General features: G+C 37.0%; 1 protein-coding gene across 3 annotated transcripts; it reads left to right on the plus strand.

The window, feature by feature from the left end:
* The first annotated feature begins 2667 nt into the window (after positions 1–2667).
* On the plus strand, positions 2668–11846 carry LOC104105570 (protein NETWORKED 1A-like). Of its 3 annotated transcripts, none has more exons than XM_018773943.3 (5): positions 2668–2919; positions 3566–3663; positions 3790–4004; positions 5550–9811; positions 10423–11846. In XM_018773943.3, exons 3-5 carry the CDS (start codon positions 3905–3907, stop codon positions 11641–11643), a joined length of 5583 nt encoding a protein of 1860 aa, XP_018629459.1. In that variant the 5' UTR covers positions 2668–2919; positions 3566–3663; positions 3790–3904; the 3' UTR covers positions 11644–11846. The 3 variants fall into 3 exon arrangements, with proteins under 3 accessions (XP_018629459.1, XP_070042357.1, XP_070042358.1); XM_070186256.1 differs by having other exon boundaries at positions 2752–2891; XM_070186257.1 differs by lacking the exon at positions 2668–2919 and adding an exon at positions 3063–3099.
* Positions 11847–12352: the final 506 nt, after the last annotated feature.

Below are 12352 nucleotides of genomic sequence, written 5' to 3' on the forward strand. Positions count from 1 at the left end.
CCTTACGAAATAATAATTTAGATGAGGGAGAATTACACAAACCTCTCACGAGGTTTCTACTTCTAATATATATACATCCCCTATAGTCTTATTTTTATTTTTTCTGGATCATTTAAATATTTCACATACATCTATTCTTTCGTATTCTTTGAAACACAAGTATAATGTAATCCACAAATGGACAAGTTTTTCTATGACAAACTAGCTTAGTTTATGTAAAACTTCTATCCTTGGATGCATTGGATTTTAATTGTTTTATGCCTACCAACTTATCTAAAATATATTCCCACATAAATAATGATGGATATAATAAAATAAAACCGAATTCCTTAAAAAAAATGATTATTTTTGCCCTAATCCCTTTTTAACTTTTAGAAAATCTTAGTCTTATTTCTGTGTTTATTTTGAATTTTCTTTTAAGGAGTATTTGAAGAAGCTGAATCGAGGAAAATATGGATATATCTATGATCCAATAAAATATAAGAATATACTAACTACACAAAAGCAAAATATTAGCACGTACAGGCAGCTTTGTCCATTTGTAGGTTATAATATGATTTTGCTACTTTAAATATGAAATAATGCTGATTGTGTAATTCTTGAAACCATAAGCAATATATGTTTTTACAAGTCGAAATATCGAGGAAAGTTTGTGAGATTCTTTCTACAATATATTCAACAACTATTAAATAAGTTTTAAATTTTTTAAAATGTTAAACTAGTCTCTTGGCCCGGTTGAGGACAAGATACGAGAAGCATGTCTTACGTGGTTTGGTCATGTGAGGAGGAGGAGCAAAGATACCCCGGTGAGGAGGTGTGAGAGGTTGACATTAGAGGGCCTACGGAGAGGTAGAGGTAGGCCAAAGAAGAGGTGGGGAGAGGTGATTAATTAGGCAAGAAATGGCGCAGCTTTAGCTGACCGAGGACATGATCCTTGATAGGAAGGTATGTAGGTCGATGATTAGGGTAATAGATTAGGTAGTCTAGAATTTTCATAACAGTAGTATTGACAGACAGTTTCGCTTTCTGTTGGTAATACGTTTTTATGACTAATCTTCTTTCATTGTTGATCACCTTACTGTCTTGTTTTTATTCTGCTTTTATATGGTTTTTGGGTACTGTCCCTTCTTATCTATATTTGCATTAATGTGGTGTTTATACTTTCCTGAGCCGAGAGTCTATTAAAAATATCTTCTCTGTTGTTGTTATTAGACTAGTCTCTTATCTGAACATATATATTGGAACAACAGAAGTATAAATTAACAAAATACAATGTGGTAATAATATAACATTGATTTGCTTAATCGTGATAATAATTAATAACTTGGTGGTGAAATTGTTTGTAGAAGTTGGCAAGAAAATGAAGTTAACGTCATATCTGTTTTTGCTTTAAGTATTTGATAAGCCAGCGAAGCTTTCACGCATGCATATGCTTTAAGCTAAACAAAATCCCATCAAAACTGAATCTGAATCAAATAACCATAAAAGAAAAAAGAAAAAAAGAAGAGAAATTGTGTAAAATGAAAAAATAACACCAATTTTGTGTAAAAAAATAAATATAAATTAATGGAATGTTACAAGAAAACTAAAGGAGAAATTGTCGGACCAAAGATCAAATTTTCCTTAAAGAATTGTGTTAGGTGAGTTGTTACTCCTGCAAAAGCCTCCATCCCTCACTTTTCACTTTTTAGCAGCTTTTTAAATTTTAAATCAATTAATTAATAGCATTAGCATGTTCCTAAAATTATGCTTTTCAGTTGAAGTAGCTTTAAAATCCTTATATAAATATGATTTACAGTAATCAGAACTAGAACGTTAGGATATGAACCTACCTTATTTGGAAAAGATTATATGTAGTTGGTACATAAAATCTACAACATAATATTATACGATTAGAATTTCTTCTTCCACTTTTAATTAATGCCTTTCTTCAAAATTTGATTTTTTTTTTTACTATTTTCAGTAATAAAAGAGAACTTAAACTAATTACTTCAGTCGTTGTTCCTAAAAACTTGCCGTTGCTAAATCTTGTATGAATTAGAGCATTTAGCTATAAAATTCTGTTTTGGCGAATTCTTTGTATCTACTATCACTCAAACAAATGCTAAAATTCTACGAGAATCAAGCTTCCAAGTTGATTTAGCAAAACAAGGAATAATTTTAACTTAGAGAAAATCTTTGTTCTTTGTGTTAAAAATTAAACAAATATACGGAGTATCATTTATAAAAATGCAAAGAATAAAGAGAAGATCTGGTTTGCTTCTGCCACATAAAAAGAGGTTCTCATAATCTCATGAGATTTTAATTTTGACTAAATTAATGAAAACAAATTATACAAATATGGAATGAGACCCAAGAAAGAGCATTTTTAAGATCCCAAGCAAAGGATATATTAGTCCAAAAATTAAGTACCCCCATTCTTGGTCATGAGTATACAAGAGTTGTATTACCCTATAAAGTGGCGACAATATCTCAACAAATAAAATCTTTTTTAAAGAAAACAAATTGATAAAGATCATTACTTCCTTTTTATGATACAACATTTACTCCATTTCACAACGTCAATTTTTTTAACCCCACCACCCCCACTGAACCCCTCCCCCCAACTAGCAACTTACCACCATTATAAGAATACATATATGTATGTAATTTGTACTCCTATATCCTAAGATTATACATATGTTATACACAGTGTCTAGTTGAACCTATATTCAAAGGTGCACTTGTTTACAGATTGTCACATTGGGTCATTGACACAGTACCAACTAGAGGATAAAAAGTGTGTGTGTGTGTGTGTAAATGAGAAAGGGAGAGCAAGAAAGGAAATGGGGTGAGAGAAAATGAAGCAGCTGAGTTGGTTTTGACAATCACAGCTGCTAATTAGGCTTCTGGTATTCATTCAGATTTCTGTGTTCTTGGGTAACTTTCTGAATTTGGTTTTGTTTTAAAGATCCAATTTTTTTGCTTGTTTATTGAGGATCATTTGTTCCACTTTATTGGGTCAGTGTTCTTGATGTGAACAGTGCTTTGTATTTTGATGTTGTGGGTACCAATGACACTTTTTAAAACAGTTTTTTGCTTCCAGATTTTGTTCTTCTGGTTTGTTTTTTTTATTCAAATCATAAAAAGATTGATTTTTTATGTGGTTTTACTCGTGCCCATTTGCTCAAAATAAGTGATTTTCATGTTGGGGTTTGTAAATCTTGTCAATTAGGAGTCTACTTATCAGAAAAAAAGAATCTTGGTAGTTAAGAGTTAATGAAAATTTCTCCATTTTCATTTTGCTACTTGACAAGTCTATTAATGAAGCCTTAATCAGAATTAGGGGTTGCTTAGAAGTTAGAATGTTCCCTTTCTTGTATGAATTTGATATGTCTTGTCAATTGGTGAATTGTGGAACATACTGTTAAATTATGATGTGCACAGTAGTTAATCTTTATGAGATATACTTGTCTAACAAATTGAGAATTCTTTCATATTTTTGAGATATTTCTGGCTTATAGCGCAGTTTGTAATGTATGAGACCTGATTCTCAGTCAGTCCTTCCCTTCCTTCTCCTGTTCAGGTTGCTTTTGATGCACAGGCATTGAAACTTTTAAGTTGAAAAGTAATTGGAGCTGCACCTCTGGTTTGTGCTTGGCAGACCCCAGAGGCACAAAACAGGTATTTTGCAATGATGTAATAAACTTCAATGCCCATTTCACATGATTTTCATTCCTAGGCCTTGATCCTGTACACCCAAAATTGGTTTTGTATGCTTTCTTCTTAATCTGTTCTCTTTTCCTATAGGGGCTTGGTAGTCGAGCAATTTAAAGTTTGATATTGGCTTGGGATCCATCATTTCTATTACTGGCATAAAATTCCAAGGATAAATCCAGTAGTTTTCTTGTTCTTTGCTGGAGTCATGGCAACCTTGAAACATTCGGACTCCAGGCGCAAGTACTCTTGGTGGTGGGATAGTCATATCCCAAAGAACTCAAAATGGCTTCAAGAGAATCTTACTGGTGAGTACCTCTGTACTTGGCTCTACTTTTGTTTTTGTTCTCCTTGGCCTTGCAGAAGTTGCTTAGTTCTTAATATTTTTATGGGCTCATTTTCCTCGGAAGAAATAGATTTCTACTGTCCTTAATAGAATATTTGGTGTTGTGATTTTTATTTGGATCACAAAAAAGTAACGTCTATGCAATACAGGATGGTTACACTTGAATATAATATGATAGTTGGATTTGATACCATCTGCTTCGTGCATTTATATTTTGAGAAGGAAAAAATATATCATCAAAGCATCAAAGAGAAACAAATATATTTGTTCCGTGTTGGTCTTACCATGATTTTGTTATATTGTGGTAAAAGGTTTCATGCACGCTCAGATCATACTTTTCAAATGCTTTTCCTTGTGTCTTGCTTTATGCCTTTACCATAAGAATCTGTACTTAACAATGTGGCCATTTTGGGGCATATGTATATGATGTGTACATGTAGCTTATGCTTGGGAATTGGTTACCTGCAAGTTTTTTGAGTTTTTCCAATTGAGAGGTTTTTCACCAGAGTATTTAAAATGTGTTTCATTGTTCCATTGCCTTCTCTACTATAGGTTATTTTTGCACAAAATTCTTGGAGTGTCTACATAACTTATCTTTCTGCCCAAAAACAAGACTAACATTCAGGGACTTGCCTTGAATCTATGTTCTAGCTAGTCTTCATGTTACTGTCCCTCTTTCCCGAGGCCGAATTGTTTTAGTAAGGGGTGATATGGGCTGCCTTCTAAACTTTTCACAAACTAAAATCTTTTCTTTTAGGTTTATTGGTAATGGCAATGGCTTGTGAAACTAAATAGGGGCTTTTCCTTTTTGATTGAATAGCCCATTCTCATGATCTTTAGTAAGTAGGTAGGCAAACCCATATGTCCTTAGTAGCAGTGGCAGAGAAGAAGGACCGATTTCATTCAACATTTGATTCTCAAAATTTAAAATATCTTCATTTTGTTAAAGAGAGTGAATTTCAGATATCTTTAAAAATTAATTTTGCCTCCCAAACTTTTGCAGAATTTGTCTTTACTGTTTCCCTATAGATTGGCGCTCCAGTCTTTTCAAATCCTACTGCCTCCCTCTCTTGTGTATGTAACAGTATGTGCATCACCTGCCTAGTGCCAGTGCCTGTGATAGAGAGCCTTACCTTTTTATTCCCGTATAATATACATGTATCCTGTAATGGAAGTATTTATTAATACCCAACTCTTAATGGAAATATATGCAAAAACACTTCAATTGGAACCATGCTTGCTAACCTCAACTAACTCATGTATTTCACTCAGCATAGCACATTTAATTTATCCATTTATTAACCAATTATTTGTGCATATATTATGGGAAAAGGTATCTAAGTAGTTGTAAAAGCTGGTGGAATAATGCTGTGGCATTTTGTCTCCTCCCCGCATTTAACAAAAACGTTCTGCTTGTTTAACAGGAAAAGTATATATTAATTCTTTATAATAGATTTTCTCATCCAATATGAGGAATTAAACCTGTTTTTGTTTCTTATTTTCACAGAAATGGATTCTAAAGTGAAGGCAATGATCAAGCTCATCGAAGAAGATGCTGATTCATTCGCAAGAAGGGCTGAAATGTACTACAAGAAAAGGCCTGAGCTAATGAAATTAGTCGAGGAGTTTTACAGGGCATACCGAGCATTAGCTGAAAGATATGACCATGTAACGGGCGAGCTTAAGCAGGCCCAAAAAACCTTGTCAGAGGCATTTCCCAATGAAGTACCCTTTCTTCTTGAAGATTCGCCAGTGAGATTTTCCACACAGGAGGCAGAGCCACATACTCCTGAAGGGTTGCGCCCTACTCATGCTTTGCCAGATACAGGTGACTTGAATCAGCATGCGGTGGGGTTACTGCTATCAAGAATGTATGCTGTAAAGAAGAGTGGAGATTCTGATAAGGGAACAAGTGAGTGGGGTCTAAAACAGTTGTGTGAGATGCTTGGGGCTGGAGAAGAAATGCTAAAGAATTCAAAGTTCCTTGAGGGAACATTGAAAAAAGGTTTGGACTGCAATTCAGAGGAAAAAGTACAAAGTTTGCATTCTCAAGTATCTGAATTATCAAATGAGAATCAAGACCTCAAGGCCAAAGTTGACGCCGAATCAGAGCGTGCAGGTCAAGCTGAAGGGGAAATTCAAATGCTGAAAGAAGCCCTAGCTGGTGTGGAGGCGGAAAAAGAAACTACATTCCTGCAATATCAGCAATGCCTGGAAAAGTTGTCTGCTGTAGAGAGGGATCTCAGTACTGCACAGAAGGACTCCTTTAAGTTCAATGAACGGGCTAGTGAAGCTGGAAATGAAGTTCAGAAGTTGAGGGAATCCCTTATCAAACTGGAGGCTGAAAGAGATGCTGCTTTGAGCAAACACAAGGAGTATCTGGAACGGATATCTAGTTTGGAAGATAAGGCTTCTCAAGCACTTGAAGACACAAAAGGAGTAAACGAGCGAGCAATTAAGGCAGAAACCGAAACTCAGCATCTGAGGAATGAGATCTGTAAATTAGAGTCTGAAAAAGACTGTTGCTTTCATCAGTATAAACAATGCTTGGAAAAGATTTCTGAACTGGAGAAAAAACTCTTGGCGTCTCAGGAAGAATCCAGACTTCTTAGTGAGAAAGCTGATAGAGCTGAAATTGAGATCAAGAAACTGAAAAGGCTGGTTATGGAGCTAACTGAGGAGAAAGAAGCCTCAGTCCGTGAGTATAAAAACTGTCTGCAGAAAATATCCAAACTTGAGCATGAACTATTATGTGCACAAGAGGATGTAAAACGCCTTACTGGTGAGCTTTCGGCGGGCGCTGCTAGGCTTAGAAATGCCGAAGAGAAGTGTGTTCTGCTTGAGACATCAAATCAGTCATTGCACACTGAGGCAGATAGCTTGGCGACGAAGATAACTATGAAAGATGAAGAGCTTTCTCAGAAGCAAAGGGAGCTGGAGAAACTTCAAAGTGATTTGCAATATGAGCACTTAAGACATGCCCAAATTGAAGCCACACTTTTGGCTTTGCAAAATTTGCACTCTCAATCTCAAGAGGAGCAGAGAGCTCTGGCCTTGGAGCTCAAAAATGGCCTTCAACTGTTGAAGGACATGGAAACAAGCAAAAATAGTCTGGAAGATGAACTTCGGAGAGTGAAGGATGAAAACCAAAGCTTGAGTGAACTGAAATTGTCCTCAACCATCTCGTTTGAGAATCTGGAAAATGAAATCCTTAGCCTGAGGAAGATGAAAATGAGACTTGAAGAGGAGGTTGCAGAACAAGTGGGACTTAATAACAACCTTCAGCAAGACATTTCATGTTTGGAGGAGGAAATCAAGGGCCTAAACAGGAGCTACCAGGCTTTGGTGGAGCAAGTGAATGGTGCAGGTTTAAATCCTGAGTGTATTGAGTCTTCAATAAAGAGCTTGCAGGAAGAAAGCTCAGAGCTGAGAATAATCTCTGATAAGGACAAAGTAGAGAAAGAAGTCCTTCACAAAAAGCTGGAGGATATGGATGAACTTCTGAGAAAGAAGGCTGTTTTGGAGAGTTCCCTGTCCGATGTGAATGGGGAGTTGCAGGGATCGCAGGAAAAGGTGAAAGCGCTGCAAGAGTCTTGCCAAATTCTCGATGGAGAAAAATCGACCCTCGTTGCTGAGAAATCCGCTTTGCTATCTCAGTTGCAAATTATAACTGAGAGCATGCAGAAACTCCTAGAGAAAAATGCTGTTCTTGAGAACTCTCTTTTTGGTGCAAAAGTTGAACTTGAAGGTCTCAGGGAAAAATCCAAGGGTTTAGAAGAAATCTGCCAATTGCTGAAGAATGAGAAGTCCAATCTTCTTGCTGAAAGAGGTAGCCTAGCTCTTCAGTTAGAAAGCGTTGAACGGAGACTAGAATACCTGGAATCAAGATTTACAGGATTGGAAGAAAAATATGCTTGCCTGGAGAAGGACAAAAAAGCAACTAGCTTAGAAGTAGAAGAACTAAGAGCTGCAGTTGGAATGGAGAAACAAGAAAGGGCCAAATTTTCTCATCAGAGTGAGACCCGATTAATTAGTATGGAAAACCATATTCATCTCCTACAAGAAGAAAGTAAGTGGAGGAACAAAGAATTTGAAGAGGAGCTCGACAGAGCTGTGAAAGCCCAGTGTGAAATTTTCATCCTGCAGAAATTCATACAAGACATGGAAGAAAAGAATTATACTTTGTTGGTTGAGTGTCAGAAACATGTTGGGGCGTCAAAATTGGCTGACAAGCTGATTACAGAGTTAGAGAATGAGAGCCTTGAGCAGCAGGTCGAAGCAGAGCTTTTGCTAGACGAAATTGAAAGGCTGAGACTGGGGATATATCAGGTTTTCAAGGCCCTTGACAATGAATCTTATTTTGTATCTGAAGATAAGGTCGAAAATGAACAAAGTTTTCTGCATCATATTTTGGGCAATATCGAGGATCTAAAATGTTCGCTCGGAGAATGCGAGGATGATAAGCAGCAGGTGTTGGTTGAAAACTCTGTTCTCCTAACTCTACTTGCACAGCTGAAATCAGAGGCCCTGGAACTTGAGTCGGCGAAGAAATCTGTAGAGGAGGAGTTCGATGTCATGGCGGAGAAGCTTGTCACAGTGCAGAAAGACAATCATGAACTCCTAGAGATGAATAAGAAGTTGGGACTTGAAGTGAGCAGGGGCAGTCGACTAACAGCTGTACTTGATGCAGAAGTTGGGAGTCTGTCCGTCAAGCATGATCAGTTGCAGACAGCTTATGTTGAATTAAAAAAGAAATACTCTCAAGTTCTTGAGGAGAACAGAACTTTGTTGCAAACAATCACAGAGATCAGGGAGGAGAAATGGACGGTGGAGCAGGAAAATGATACCGTTTTACTCGATAGTATAGCTCTTAGCAATCTCTCAACAGTTTTGATGAGTATTGGTAGTGAGAAAACTGCCGAGCTGAAGTCAGTATGTGAAGATATGCACAATCTTTATGGTGTAATTAGTGACTTTGATAAGGAGATGGGCATATTGAAGGAGAGGCTGGAAATGAAGGAAACTGAAAACTTACTCCTCAAGGAATCAGTTCAAAGACTAGAAGAGGAGCTCCATGAAGTCAGGGAATCTAACGGTCATTTGAAGTTGGAACTTTCCACTGGAAAAGAATTATTTGATAAGCAGGAAGCAGGGCTCTTGGAAGCCAATCAGAAGCTTATAACATCTGAGAATTTGAACTCAGAATTGTGTAGGACTCTGGATGCACTAAAAACTGACCGTCAAGAATCCATGCAGACAAATGAAATTCTAGAAAAGAAGATAGTTGAAATATCAAATACAAATACTACTCAAAGCCAAGAAATTGAAGTCCTTCGGGAAGTGAATATGAACTTGGTAGCTGAACTGGGTAAGTTGCATGAAGAAATTGAAGCGCAACGAATGCGAGAAGAATATTTAAGTTCGGAGCTCCAAGAGAAGAACTATGAATTTGAACTATGGGAAGTAGAGGCAGCAACCTTCTATTTTGATCTCCAGATCTCCTCTGTTCGCGAAGTACTGCTGGAAAACAAAATGAATGAGTTGACTGAGGTGTGCGAGAGACTTGAGGATAAAAATGCTTCCAAAGATTTGGAGATTGAACGGATGAAAGGAAAAATTAATTTGATGCAGAGTGAAATTGGAGAACTGAAGTCTCAGTTACATGCACATGCTCCTGTAATTGCTTCTCTGAGGGATGACGTTGTTTCACTTGAGCATAATGCTCTTCTCCTCATGAAAGTTAATCTAGCTGGCTCTCAGGAATCAAAGGTAATAAGCTTTCTCATATGTAAGCAATTTTATTCTTTTATTTTAGTATTTGCTACAGCTAACAATATATCTATGTTTGGGTTTGAATGGAATTCTGGTCTTTCTGTACATGACCGTTGCTTTAAAACATCAATTAGTGATTTGATTGCTCAAAGATTTCCTCCATATGTCATTGAAAATATACTTTTAATGCATCTTTCCTTTACTTCCTAATACAATTCTTGGCCAAGAGTTTCTTTTAAAATTCTTGCTTGAGGATTGTAAATCTTTTATGAGCTAGTTCCAGTGAAGAGTTTCTATCATGATTTCTCGTGTCTTAGGGCTAAACCATTTTTATATTTTCCGAGAGTCATAAGCTTATAGCCTGCAATAAATTGTCAAAGGATATCTAGTTGAACAAACATTCCTTTGACAAATTGTATTATATTGCGGAGTTGTCTTGTGGGTACATTGAAAACTATCTTGTTCTGAAAATTTGATGAAGTGCTCCAGAATATATACAGCATCAGCATTTCCCAAGTTCTCAACCCTGTTCTTAAGTTTCAGTCTGAGAATGTAGCGATGAGCTCCAACTTTTTACTGAAATTTGTTCTTGCTGCTTGCATTTGCAGTGTGTTGAAGTTGAGGTTCATTCAGATCAAGTTAGCTCCAACAAGCTGACAGATGGTCAATCCATCGTGCCAAAAGGTGTTTTTGATTTGCAGGAGTTGAGGACTAGGATTAAATCAGTTGAGAAAGTAGTGGAAGATATGAACAAGCCTATTTTGCATCAACCGTTACACATCAAGGCTGTCCGAGATAGTACTGCTAGTGAAATTGAGGTATTAAAATCTCAGCACACTCCGGATCGAGAGAAACACGAGCTTGCAGGAAGGAGGGGTCATCAGAATGAGCATGGTGATGACCGTAATCGACGTAAAGCAAAGCCTAAGTCCTTTGAAGTAAAAAATGGGACGCTAATGAAAGATATACCACTTGATCATGTGTCTGATAGCTCACCGGAAAGAATTAGAAGAGCTACTTCTGCGGCAGAGAGAGTGGATGATCAGATGCTTGAGCTGTGGGAATCTGCAGAAGGCAGCAGCCTCAGTCGTAGCATGAAGGATTTTAAGAAGCGGGCAAATCATCCAACAGAGGGGCCTACCTCGAACAATCAATTCAGGAATTTGGATTGGAGGGGCAAACATCCACCTACAGAGTCAGAAGTGGAGAAGGAGTTGGGTGTGGACAAGTTAGAGTTATCAATGAACTCGTCTGAGGCAAATCAAGAAATGAACAAGAAGATTCTCCAGCGACTTGCTTCTGATGCAGAGAAATTGATGAGTCTTCAGATGACTGTTGATAACCTGAGAAGAAAGTTGGAGTCAAACAGAAAGGCCAGAAAGCCCAAAAATGTCGATTTTGAAACAGTTAAGGAGCAGCTACAAGAAGTTGAGGAGACGGTCGTACAGCTGGTGAATTTGAATAGCCAATTGATGAAGAGTACAGAGGAAAGTAGCTCATATTCTACAGGAAGTGCTTCAGCAGACTCGAAAGAGGTGATGAATATCCGTCAGAAGAGAGTTTCAGAACAGGCAAGAAAGGGGTCTGAGAAGATTGGACGGCTGCAGCTAGAGATTCAGAAAATTCAGTACATTTTGCTGAAACTGGACGACGAAAAGAAAAACAAAGCCAGGAGCAGATTTTCCAGGAGCAACACAGGGATCATACTGAAGAACTTCATCCATATCGGGAGGAGGAACAGTGAGAAGAAAAAGAAGGGTCATCTTTGTTGCTTTAGACCTTCCGGTAGTAGCAGCAGCAGTAACAGCAACATCAGATATCGCGTCTAATGGTTCTAACCTTACTATTCTGATCATTTCTTCTGTGTCAGAGAGAAACTGATCGTTGTTTAGTTTTAGAAGAAGCGTTAAGAGTTAGAATGGACCTAATTCCAAAATAAGCTTGGTCATGGATACTATTTTGATTATTCAGACTTTTAACTGTAATGAATTTTAGCAGTGGTTTATGATTTGTAATTCTTATGTTTGTGAAATTCTCGAGGGTTATAGGTGTTTGTATGGAGCAAGTATGCTTCAGCTTGTGCATGTAGATTTCTGCTAAATCCTTATTATGCAAGCCTATTAAACTAACTCCGTTATATTGATAGTAATTTGATATGTTATAGGAGGTAATTAGTCTATATTTAGGGCTACTACATCCATGTTGTGTAAGTTATGTAGGTCAATGAGAAAAATGAAATTTCTTTTCTTGTAACTATGAGTAATTCACATGAGATGAAACCAACCAGCAAAATTCATTTTTAATAAGACAAATGGTAGTTATCCGCAAATTGTAAGACTACAAAAGCTCATTGATACAAATCTTGATTCTATGATTTCCAACTACAAAAGAACACCTAAATCTTGATTCTATGATTTCCAACTACAAAAGAACACCTAAATCTTGATTCTATTATTTTCAACTACAAAAGAACACCTTTAACCCCGTTCCATATACTCTTGCAAAAGATGCAGTATCACTATTTGGCAATTTTGAAGC

Source organism: Nicotiana tomentosiformis, chromosome 9 (assembly GCF_000390325.3).
Source record: "Nicotiana tomentosiformis chromosome 9, ASM39032v3, whole genome shotgun sequence".
Taxonomy (NCBI): Eukaryota; Viridiplantae; Streptophyta; class Magnoliopsida; order Solanales; family Solanaceae; genus Nicotiana; species Nicotiana tomentosiformis.